The sequence below is a fragment of the Peromyscus leucopus genome, chromosome 19 (assembly GCF_004664715.2).
Source record: "Peromyscus leucopus breed LL Stock chromosome 19, UCI_PerLeu_2.1, whole genome shotgun sequence".
Lineage (NCBI taxonomy): Eukaryota > Metazoa > Chordata > Mammalia > Rodentia > Cricetidae > Peromyscus > Peromyscus leucopus.
In genome coordinates this window covers 25,909,007-25,921,679 of record NC_051079.1, presented here as the reverse complement: position 1 = coordinate 25,921,679, position 12,673 = coordinate 25,909,007, and the positions used below count along the sequence as shown (strand labels likewise).

The 12,673-nt window shown below is 38.4% G+C and overlaps 1 protein-coding gene and 1 long non-coding RNA gene across 11 annotated transcripts in view; one reads left to right on the top strand and one right to left on the bottom strand.

Moving 5' to 3' along the window:
• LOC114705084 (ankyrin repeat and KH domain-containing protein 1) overlaps positions 1–12,673 on the bottom strand; it is a 118,595-nt gene that overhangs the window by 93,541 nt on the left and 12,381 nt on the right. For all 9 annotated transcript variants that reach the window (XM_028886733.2, XM_028886736.2, XM_028886734.2 and 6 more), the window contains exons 2-3: positions 7,648–7,798; positions 3,649–3,805 (exon numbers count right to left, since the gene is read on the bottom strand). In XM_028886733.2, coding sequence (XP_028742566.1) covers positions 3,649–3,805; positions 7,648–7,798 — 308 coding nt within the window. The remainder of the gene's footprint in view (positions 1–3,648; positions 3,806–7,647; positions 7,799–12,673) is intronic.
• LOC119086254 overlaps positions 1–12,673 on the top strand; it is a 54,239-nt gene that overhangs the window by 30,348 nt on the left and 11,218 nt on the right. The gene's annotated exons all lie outside the window — the stretch shown is intronic.

The window sequence follows — 12,673 nt, the reverse complement described above, 5'->3', positions numbered from 1 at the left end:
CAAAGGCAACTAATAGAATCACTATTGGGTTTTAGAATATAGAAGTACTCTTGTGTCTGTTTATTAATATGGGTCTAATGTAATCCAAAAGGTTCCCAAACTCTATTATGTAATGCTGAGATTACACTCACATTCGACCAAACCTAGCTCCAGTACAGATTTTGACAGGCACACAGAGACTGAGGGCCAGCAAGATGGTTGAATGGGGAAAGGCAAGTGCTACCAAGCCTGACAATCTTTTGAGTTTCAAACCTTACTGGCCCTCAGACTTTGTAATCTCAAGTTTATGAAACAATGTTTTTTTTTTTTTTTTAAATGCAACAATACTGGAAGTCCTAGAAGAATATTTGAGCAATATTTTTTAAAAGACAGGGTCTTTCTCCATAGCCCTGGCTATCCTGGAACTCACAATGTAAACAAGGCTAGCCTCAAACTCAGAGATCCACCTGCCTCAATTTCCCAAGTGCTGGGATGAAAGGCATGCACTACTGTGTCATTTTAGAAATTTAAGATATTGAAAGTTTTATATAAGCTTAATTTGAAAGAAATATTTTACCCAAAATCACATTTAGACATCAACTCATATAACAGCAGCACTGAAAACATCAGCACTAGCTCTGCAGTGGGTTCCTCAGCAGAGAAAACAGTAGGCTCTTTGGGTGAATTATTAGCTTTTTTTTTTAACATTTATTTGTGTGTATGTGTGTACATGTGTACTTCTACCTCTGCCACATCATGAGTATGTCCTTTGACTAAAGGACAATTCATATGAGTTTATTTTCTCCCTCTAACTTGTGGGTCCCAAGAATCAAACCCAGATTATTAGGCTTGACAGTAAGACCTTTTACCATTGGAGTTATCTTTCTGGGCCACAGCCATTAATTTCAAATCCCAAAACATCAACAAGGAAAAGAATTCTTCTGGTACAAATCTGATAGTAGAATTCTTCTTATACAAAGGTAGTATAAAATAATCATTATGAGACTAAAGAGATGGCTCAGTAGTTAAGAGAACTTGCTGCTCATGCAGAAGACCTGGGTTCAGTTCACAAGCATCTGTAACTTCAATTACAAAAGACCTGACACTCTTCTGACTCCACAAGCACCAGGCATATACGTGATGCAAATATACACATGTAGCATGCATTCTCACACATCAAATAAAATATTTTTTAAATAATACTGTCATTATACATAAAATTAGGGTGTTAGCCAGTTTGTTTAGAGTTTTGTTTTTCAAGTTTTTTTGTTTTTTGGGTTTTTTTTGTTTTTTTTTTTGTTTGTTTGTTTGTTGGTTTTTTGAGACAGGGTTTCTCTGTGTAGCCCTGGCTGGCCTGGATCTTGCTCTGTAGACCAGGCTGGCCTCAAACTCACAGAGATCTGTCTGCCTCTGCCTCCCAAGTGCTGGGACTGTTTTTCAGCTTAAAGTATTAAAAATAATTAAAAATGTAACTGATGTAGCACAAAGGAACTACCTTTTTTCTCTTGCTGTTTTCTGGTATGGGTTGAAGCTTAAGCTTCTCTCAAAGCATTAACTTACAGTAATCATAATCTACAAATTAATCCAGAGTTCTTATAATTAAAATTGACATCACATTTTTGTCTTTACTATTTGTGTTAACAAACACTGCTGTAATACACTGCATAAAAGCCACCCATGGTGAGTCCAATTAACTGGTCTGTTATTCTTTTTTTTTTTTTTAATTTATTTATTTATTATGTATACAGTGTTCTGCTTGCATATATCACTGCAGGCCAGAAGAGGGAGCCAGATCTCATTACAGATGGTTGTGAACCACCATGTGGTTGCTGGGAATTGAACTCAGGACCTCTGGACGAACAGCCAGTGCTCTTAACTCTTAACCTCTGAGCCATCTCTCCAGCCCAACTGGTCTGTTATTCTTTGAGACAGGGTCTTATTATATGTCTCCGGCTGTCCTAGAACTCACTATGTAGATCAGACTGGCCTTGAACTCACAGAGTTCTGCTTGCCTCTGCCTCCTTAAAGAGGCAGATCTTTTGCAAAGATACTATTTTTTTCCTTTGTAAAAAAGTTATCTTTGGAGGCATTAAGTGGACAAGCTTTGAAAGGCTACCACCATATTGATTCACAAAGATATTTTTGTACATGAAACTATGGTTTAAAGTCTTACCTTGATAAAAACAATTGCTGTAAAATAACTAACTGACCCTGGCAGTGTTGAGGTATACCTTTAGTCCCGGCACTCAGGAAGCAAAGGCAGGGGATCTCTGTAAGTTCGAAGTCAGTCTGGTCTACCGAGCAAGTTCTAGGACGGACAAGGCTACACAGTAAAATCCTGTCTAATAATAATAATAACAAATAAATAAATAAAACGGAATCCATGAATAGACTTTTCCTTTCCTTAAGACAGACTCTCATACTATAGTCTCGGCAGTCCTCAAACTCACTATGTAACCCAGACTGGCCTTGAATTCACATTAATCATCTCATTTCAGTCTCACAAGTGCTGAGATTACAGGTATGCCAGCATTCCTAGCTTAAATCCAGGAGTCTACCCATACTGACTATTAAAATGCAGATTTTGATCCAGTATGTCTGGGTTATAGCCTGAGTTTAAAACGTACAGTTATTTTGAAATAGGCTCTCTTTTACAGCTCACGCTGAGTTTAACTTTATTATGTAGCCATGGTTGGCCTTGAACTGTCAATCCTCCTGTCTCTACCTACAGAGTGCTAAGTATTACAAACATATGCCAAGACATAGCCTAAGACTGTATACTTCAAACAAGCTCTGATAGATACTCATACTCCACAAACCATATTTAAACAACCAGCAACTAGATTGTTGAGTAAGTAATCCATTTCATTTATGACTAATCAAGTAGTCGGGTTAGATTTACTGTAACCTTTCGAATGTGTAACTTATTTTGAAGTAGAAACTAGGTCTAATTCAGTTTGGATTTCTCAAATACTGTAATACTGAATACCCACAAAAATGTTTAATAGTGGATGCAAAGCTAGGTACAGTGGCTCACACTTTTAACAGCAGCATTTAAGGAAGCTGAGGCAGGACTGCTGAGAATTCAAGAGCCTCCTGGGCTACAGAGTGAGATCCTGTCTCAAAAATAAAACCAGTACCCAGGAGAGTGAGACACCTTTAATTCCAGCACTCAAGAGGCAAAGATAGGTAGATCTCTGTGAGTTGAGTCTAGCCTGATCTACTTAGCATATTCCAGGATATGTAAAGCATCCAGATTAATTAGAGCTACATAGTGAGACTTTGTCTCGAAAAACAAAACAAACATTTCCTAGTCCATGCAGCATTTTGTGGGGGAAGGAGAGGCACACATGTAGTAAGCATCCATACATGCAAACATTCATACACATAAAAATAAAAATACTTAAAAAAAAGATGAAGCCAGGCATGGTGGTACATGCCTTTAACCCCAGCAATTAAAAGAGGCAGGCAAGTCTCCGAGTTCAAAGCTAGCCTGGTCTACAATGAGTTCCAGGACTATAGAGGAACTCTGTCTCAAAAAAGATGAATAAAAAATATCACTTTTTATATTCATATAGTATGTACATACTCATATATCAACTTAAAATACCCACTTGGCTCACGTTTCTCAAGAAAACATTTGATGCTAACAAAGTACTGAATGCATACGTGTCCACTTGTCCTGTACTGTGTGTGTTCTCTGCTCTCATCCGTGTCAGTGCAGCAGCAGCTTCATCCAGTGCACAGCTCACTGAAGACGTCAGTCTCCGGAGTACTTCGGGATCTGCAAAAGCTTTACCATCAGCAGTTGACAATTTGCCAATTCCTTAGTCAGTGAGGCAGTGCAAGGGAAGAAAAAGCAAAAAAGTGTTGAAATTGTATTTTAAGCACACATGCCAAAGAAACGACATAGACCCCATATATGAACCTGACCGCAAATAAATAGGGTTGATGATTTCAGCTCTACCACTAACGTCAAAGCCATAACCACCCATGTCTCGGTATTTCCATCTTCACAATATACATATTAACTTTGCCTATACCTAATTCTGCATTTGACTTAATATGATCCTTATTGTACCAAATGAGTAATATTTCACTTGAAGAACTGTCATATCAGAAAATCTCCAGTTGGGCAGTAGTAGTGCATGCCTTTAATCCCAGCACTCGGGAGGCAGAGGCAGGAGGATCTCTGTGAGTTTGAGGCCAGCCTGGTCTACAGAGTGAGTTCCAGGACAGCCGGGACTGTTACACAGAGAAACCCTATCTTGAACCACACCCCCCCCCCAAAAAAAAAAAAAACCTCTCTAGTACAGGACACTTGCCCATTCTATTTTCAGTAGCAATGAAGGAGAGAACCTGTAATTTATCATAATAAGTAATCCAACATTTTCTCCCCTTTTGGTCAACTATGCACTTAACATCTTCTAGGTAACATTTTAAATTGAGTTTGACAGATACCATAAATAAAAAACCAAAATATGCAACACCCAATGAATTTATGTAATTTATAAATAGTTTCCATAATTTCCTTTATATCTTTTTATCTAGTCATTAATAGATGAAATTTAAATTTTCCTTCCTTTGATATGAAATATAAAAAGCTGTTAATGATCTTTCTGAACCTCTAACAGTACAGTTTGAGGTTTTGGTTTTCAGTGTTGTATGTGCATGTATGTATATGAGAGTTTGGTGTATGTGTATGTAGTGTATGCACATGCTTTTGTGTAGGCTGGAGGAGAATATCACAATGCTTGCTCTAGTACTCTCTACCTTAGTCCTTCTAAACTCAGTCTCTCAATGAACTAGTAGCTAGGCTGACAGCCAGCAAGCCCCAGGGAATCTCCTGTCTGCTTCCCCCACAGCACTGGAGTTACAAGCCTGACACACTTGACTTTTTATGTGGTTGTAAGATCCAAACTAATGCTCTCATACTGCACAGCAAGCACTCTTATCCATGAAAACATCTATCCAACACCTCAAATATATATACAATCTTATTTTTAAGATATGGGCTTGCTATATAACCTAGGCTGGTCTTGAATTTCTGATCCTCCTGCCTTGAGTTTCCTGAGTACTGAGATCATTCGCGCTTACCACACACCTGGTTAGTAGTACTAGGAAGCTGAATTAATTTTTGTGCTTTAGGACTTTTATTTTGAATTTTCAGCATTTTAACAGTCTTTATTCCTTTAGTTTTTATATTGTCTAGGTTGCCTCAAATGTAATACACAGCCAAAGCTGGCCCTGAACTCCTGATTCACCCGCCTCCAACCACAACTGCTTCAGTTATAGGAGTGTAACATAAGGCCAGCTAACAGCTAATATAAAGTAAAAGTATGGCACTTAATGTGTAGCTACCATTTATTTATTATTTTATTTATTTATTTATTTTATTTATTTATTTTATTTATTACAGGCAAGGTCTCTCTTTGTAATCTTGGTTATTTCTTTATTTGAGTTTTTTTTTGGGGGGTATGAGGGGAGGTGGACAGGGTCTATGTGGTCCTGGCTGCTCTGGAACTCAATACGTAGACAAAGCATGCTGGCCTCAAACTCAGAGATCCACCTGCCACTGCCTCCTGAGAGCTGGGATTAAAGGTGTGTGACACCATGCCTGGCTTAGGTCCTATTTTAAAAATAGAAACATATGAGGAAATGAGACAGTTCATCAAGTAAAAGTACCTGCTGCCAAGCCCGATGACTTGAGTTTAACTTCAGTGACAAGGTAACAGGAGAAAACTACCTCCCAAAAGTTATCATTTGACCTCCAAACTCATGAAGTGGCACAAGTATTCACACATATAAATATGTACAAATTTTAAAAAAATTAAATAATTTTAAATGTATCTATTAATTTCTCTAAAAACGTTTTTTTGAGATAGAGTCAATATGTAGTCAAGGCTGGCCTTCGATGCTTGGTCCTTTTACTTTAGCCTCCCAGGCACCTACTTACACATGCAGTCAAGGAAAAAAAAAAAAAAAGAATTTTACTTTATAGGTCAGGGTGGCTACAGGTTTGTAGTAATCTTTCTACCTCAGCCTCCCAAGTGACAGGACTGTAAGCATGCACTCCAGCAGCTGGCTAGACTTCCTTCTTTTGTTTTTGTGAGAAAAGGTCTTGCTATGGAGGCTAAACTGGTCTGGAATTTGAGGCATTTCTCTAGCTTCAGTGTCCCAGGATTATAGGTTTGTGCTACTACACCCTGCTCTAGAGTTCTGTATTTTAGAGAAGATAAAAGGCTTTAATTACAGTGCAATGGAAACTTTGTATAGTAAATAAAGAGCAGGCACTACATTATAAAATAATAAGTAGGGGCTGGAGAGATGGCTCAGCAGTTAAACTCAGTGGCTGCTCTTCCAGAACACCTGGGTTCAATTCCCAGCACCCACATGCATAACATCTGTCTATAATTCCAGTTCCAGGGCTTCTGACACCCTCACACAGATACATGTGTGTGTGGGGGGGGGGGAGAATCAATGATCATAAAATTTAAAAAATAATAGTAAATTAAAAAATAAGTATATATTTGAGAAAGCATATTATGTGTGCTTTGTTTCTTTAAGTCTGTAACATGTAACTGTGATTATGTGCCTCAGTTTTCCTTATATATATGTACAACACCCAGTGAGAAAGCATGCTTATTATATATTTGGATCCATGTTTTGTGTGCATAGGTATTTTAGCTTTATGTAGGTTGAGAGACCCATGTGGGTACTGGGAATTGAACTCGGGTCCTCTGGAAGAACAGCCAGTGCTCTTGACTGCTGAGACACCTCTTCAGCCCCTGAATCATTTTTTTGACACAAAGTTTCATACTGTAGCTCCAGCTGGCTTGGAAATCACTATGTAGCCCAGGCTGTCCAGCAAAAAAAAGCCCTACAGAGGACTAGTATTATTGGTATGAGTTATCACATTAGGCCTATCACAGATTTTCTTTGCTGGTACTTCAAAACCAGTAGTTTGGCATAGCCTGATATATTTCAGTCTTAAATTTGTATTCATTTAAAAATAAAAAATAGCTATTTATAATTAAGGTAATCAATTAAAACGAATAAACAATATTAGAGTTCTCAGAATCAGTTTCAATACAGTAAAAATTTTATAAACTACACTTAACAGGCCGGGCAGTGGTGGTGCACACCTTTAATCCCAGCATTCTGAAGGCAGAGGCAGGTGGATCTCTGTGAGTTCTGCCAGCCTGGTCTACAGACTGAGTTCCAGGACAGCCAGGACTGTTATACAGAGAAACCCTGTCTCAAAAAACAAACAAACAAAAAACAAAACAAAAACCCACTACACTTAACTTCCATGTTTTTTACACATCTGATGTTGTCCTTGATAACTAAATATCTTTACTAACTTAAAAAAACAGTAAAAAATTATTCATTGCATTCAACCAAGAATTTTTAAAATACAAAGTGAGAACTTTTTAGAAAATAAACAGAGATTGTAAATTTGGTATGTCAAATATTCCTGAGATAACCTTGTATGACATCTTAGCGAGATCTACACTTTTCTGTTGTCATTGTTGTGAGATAGGATCTATCCATGTAGACCATGGTCCTAAGAAGATCTCTTGCTTCTGCCTCCCAAGTGCTAGGATTAAAGGCGTGGGCCACCACTCCTGATGAGATCTACTTTTAAAGAGAAAATCAGTAGAGTACCCGCTGCTTCTAGTAATGCTTCCAGTCTCGCTTGGGTCTCTGGATCCACTGTGCGTAAATCTGCTCCTTCTGCTGTACTTGATAAGAATATCTCTGATGTTTTAAGGACTGGGTTATCCAAATCTTCTTGGTCCAAAATAAATGATTCAACCTGTTTATGAATTAAAGATGGAATAATGATGAAGCTGATGCCAATATGACTATAATAACAATAAGTCAGTATTATTTGGAATTCAAATATAACTAGTATAACTAGATAATTATATAAACATGAGCCATGAGGACAGAACTTTGAGGGAGCATTCTCTGTTAATCTTTAAGCATGATAGCAGGTATAACCCAGGCACACCAATAAGTTTCTTGGAGAGTGCTGTATCTTTATGTTCCTAGCAGAGAGCATAAAAATCTATATACACATGTGATTTTTATGAAGTATATGTGTATAACCTCTTGGGAAGTTGTACACAGAACTAGATAGCAAAATAACAATTACACACAAACACATACAGCTAGGCCTCTTAGTGCAAACCTGAAATCCTAGCTGCTCAAGAAGCTGAAGCAAGAAGATCAAAGTACAAGGCTTACCTAGGCAACTTAGTAAGACCCTTGTCCTAAGTAAATAGAAATGTTGGGCGGGGGTGTTGGGTGGGGGTGGATGGCTGAGAGTAAAAGTACTTGCTGCCAACCCTAATGATCTGAGCTTGATCATGGGAACGACATTGTAGGAGAGAACTGAATTCTGCAAGTTGTCCTCAGACCTCTACACTGGCACCCATATATGCACACACATATACAAACACTGATAAACAAATGTTTAGGAGACTGGGTATATATCTTATATTAGAACACTTGCCTAACGTGCAAAACTCGAGGCTCAATCTCCAATACTGAAAAACAGATAACAGCATTGCTAAGCCATTATAAGACAATTGCCCTCTTTTCTAAATAATTTATTCTGACTCTAAAAAAATAAGAGTCAGATTTAATCCACTGTTGGGTGTGATGGTGCACACCTAAGAATACATCATACCTAGCAGGCATTTGATGTATATTTTGCTGAAATTAATAAACAGTATAAACAATAATCAAATTAAAAAATATACATGAAACCCTCCAATTTTAAATCAAGTTAATTCTAATTGAATTTTTAAAAATTAAGTTACACAGCTTCCTTGGAATTTATTAAGATTTATTTTTAATTATATGTATATGTATATTCCTGTGGGTTATGTTAACATGAGCACAGGTGCCCGCAGAAAACAAAGACAAACAAAGAAGCAACCAGACCCTTAAAACTAGAACCATAGGTGATTTGAGCTGCCTAACATGGACAGCTGGGCATCCAGCTCAGGTCCTCTGCAAGAACAGCATAACAGCCTTAGCCACTGAGCCAGCTTTCTAGTCCACAATTAATATTCATATTTACGTCTATTTTTTTCTATCTACTGTTCTGTTTCCCATCTCATAAAGGTATAAAAATGTGAAACTTTCAATTATATTAATATGGTTTAAGACTAATAATGGTAAAATGATTTTTAAATAACTTTTTTTCAACAACCAGTATCTAGTTTACTTTATCTTATTCTTAGCCTATATTTCTAAGAAATAGATTTTTTTTTTTTTTTTTTTTTTTTTTTTTTTTTGGGCTGGGTGATGGTGGCACATGACTTTAATCCCAGCACTTGGAAGGCAAAGTCAGGTGAAATCTCTTTGAGTTCAAGGCCACCCTGGTCTACAAAGTGAGTTCCAAGACAGCCAGAGCTGTTAAACAGAGAAACCCTGTCTTGAAAAACAAACAAAAAAGACTTCGAACATAAATCATATGCATTATTTTGATTATGTACATACCACACTAGCCATGTGGTCAAACCAGGCAAAGACAAGTGACATCACTTAAGCTCTTAAATACGAGTAAAAAAATGGCATTGAGTTGACAGTTGAATATTAGCAACCACAAATTTCATTTTTGGTAGTCTTTACAAAGCCTTTACAAGCAAGGTGTGGTGGCACACCTGTTATCTCAGCACCTGGAAGGTAAAAGCAGGAGTTCAAGAATAGCCTTGGCTACACAGTAAGTTTGAGACCAAACCTGGATTACCCTGTTTCAAAAAGGGGGGGTGGGTGGAGTGGGGAGATCAAGCTGACTCAGTGGGTAAAGATGCTTGCCATACAAATCTAGTAACCCTAAAACTCTGGCAGCAAGAGAAAAAACAACTCCCACACTTTGTCTTCTGACCTACACACACACACACACACACACACACACACACACACAACACACACACACAACACCATATAAACTTAAAAAAAAACAAAACTCATCACTCATAGTTTCAGCTACTTGGGATGCTGATGTAGAATGAATGATCAATGAGGCCACAAGTTGAAGACTAGCCTGGACAACACAGCAAGAACCCATCTCAAAATAAATAAATAAGTTTATCACTCTTCAGCCTACAATATCAAGTCCATAGCTGGGCATGGTGGCACATCAACCCACAGGCAGAGGAAGGCGGTTCTCTTGAGTTCAAGACCAGCCTGGTTTACATATTGAGTTCTAGGACAGATGGGGCTATGTAGAGAGAGACCCTTGTCCCAACCCCCCACCCCTGAAAAAAATAAGTATATAAACAGATTTTAAAACCCAAAGGTCGGGTTGGAGCGATGGTTCAGCAGTTAAGAGCACCTGCTATTCTTCCAGAGGTCCTGAGTTCAATTCCCAATAACCACATGGTGATCCACAACCATCTGTAATGAGATCCAGTGCCCTCTTCTGGCCTGCATGCACATATTCAGACAGAACATTGTCTACATAATAAATAAATAAATCTTTAAAAAAAAAAAGAAAGAAAGAAAGAAAAGAAAAGAAAAACCAAAGGTCTGAATCAGGTCAAATCCTGACTCTTGCTGGATGTGGGAATACACATCTATATCTTATTCAGAAGCTAAGGAAGGAGATGTCAAGTTTAAGGCTAGCCTGGGCTGTGGTACAGAAATCCGGCCTCAAAAATGGAAGGAAGGAAGGAAGGAAAGAAGGGAGGGAGGGAGGGAGGAGGGAGGGGGGAGGGAGGGAGGGAGGGAAGGAAGGAAGAAGGAAGGAAGGAAGGAAGGAAGGAAGGAAGGAAAGAAAGAAAGAAAGAAAGAAAGAAAGAAAGAAAGAAAGAAAGAAAGAAAGAAAGAAAGAAAGAAAGAAAGAAAAAGAAAGAAAAGGCCTAGCACTATCATTAACTGAATATAACTGTGTTATATACATATACATATATATAGTGTTATATATCATGTTCCTCATATGCAAATTAAGAACCATATAATTTTCCTTCTATGGCACCTACGAGGTTTATTTTTAGAATATATAAGGAAGCATTTAGTGCAGTAGACAATGAGCGCTCAACATATCATAGATATTACTATGATTCTGGAAGCCAAAGCAGCGAAAGCATATATTCCAAGACATAAAATAGCTTGATGTTCAGAACTACAGCAATTTGGTATAGCTTAAATATAAAAAGCAAATGGAGGTCAATCTGGAAAGATAACAAAAGCAAAATCCTAAATAATCTTGTATGCTGTGAAAAATCTTTTTCTTTCTTTTTTTTGGGACTATTCAACAGCCCAGGCTAGCAGCAATCCTATTACCTCAGCCTCCACAGTTGCAGGACCACAAGTGTAAGCCACCAAGCCAGCTGAAATAAATAACATTTTGCTAAAAGAGAATTTACTCTGATGGCAGGGTAAAGATCTAGAGACACAAGATTAGAGGCAGACAGACAGCTATAGTATAGGTGAAAGACAGTTTCATTTATAGCAGAAGTGAGAACACAGAAAAAGGAATGAATTAGATGTCTATGGTGAAAAGTAGCAGCAGTGTGAGCTATGAGGTCTCTGACTTGAGTTAGGGCAATAAGTTACTAGTTTTAGGGCAATGCTACTTACAATGATGAGGCTGAGTATTTAGTTCAGTGCTAAAGTATTTGCCTAGGATGATGCCCAAAGCCATGGATTTAATGTCCAGCACCACACACACACATACACACACACACACATAGAGGAAGAAGGGATGAGATAGATGGAAGAAGGAAATGATCGTTTCAGTTTTAGAACTGGAGAGGTTGAGATATTTACAGAAAACAAACAATAGATAGTTGGAAGGTCTCTTAAAAGAATCTGGGAACAGTAGCACACAGCTGTAATCCCAGCACGGAGGAAGGTTAAGGTATGAGAGTGTGAGAATAGCCTGGGAGACACAGGGAGCACCAAGCCAGCCAAGGGCTACACAGAAAAAAATTAAATAGCTTAAATAAGTAGGGGTATCAGGCTGCTGATGTATGTAGCTCAGTGTTAAAAAGTAGTCAAGTCAATGCTATACCAAACACACTAATAACAGGCCATGGATATCCAGCAATACCACCACTCAGATTAAAATTACTTAAGAGAAAGGGAAGAGGGAAGCTACACTGGATATCTTAAAGGAGAATGTTCTTATCAGAGGGACCTGAAAATGGCAAAAGCCTAGAAGTAGAATATGCTGGTATAGTATACAGGACATTAGGCCAGGGAGTGGCTCAGCAGACAAAAGTACTAACTGCACTTGGCCAGGAAAGTCTGTCAATCAGGGTTCAACTCCCTGAACCCAAGTGAAAAGCCAGACATGGGATAGAAGGCAGAGACAGAAGAATTACCCAGAAGCCCATGGGACAGCTAGGCTGCAGGACACAGTGCAGTAGCAGAAACAAGAAACCCTGTCATGACAAGGTAGAAAGTGAGAACTCACTCCCAAAAGTTTTCCTCTGGCCGGGAGGTAGTGCATGCCTTTAATCCAGGACTTGGGAGGCAGAGCCAGGCAGATCTCTGTGAGTTCAAGGCCATCCTGGTCTACAGAGTGAGATCCAGGACAGGCACCAAAACTACACAGAGAAACCCTGTCTCAAGAAAAAAAAAAAGTTTTCCTCTGACCTCCATACACACATGCCATGGCATGCTCCTGCCTACATCTACACACACACACACACACACACACACACACACA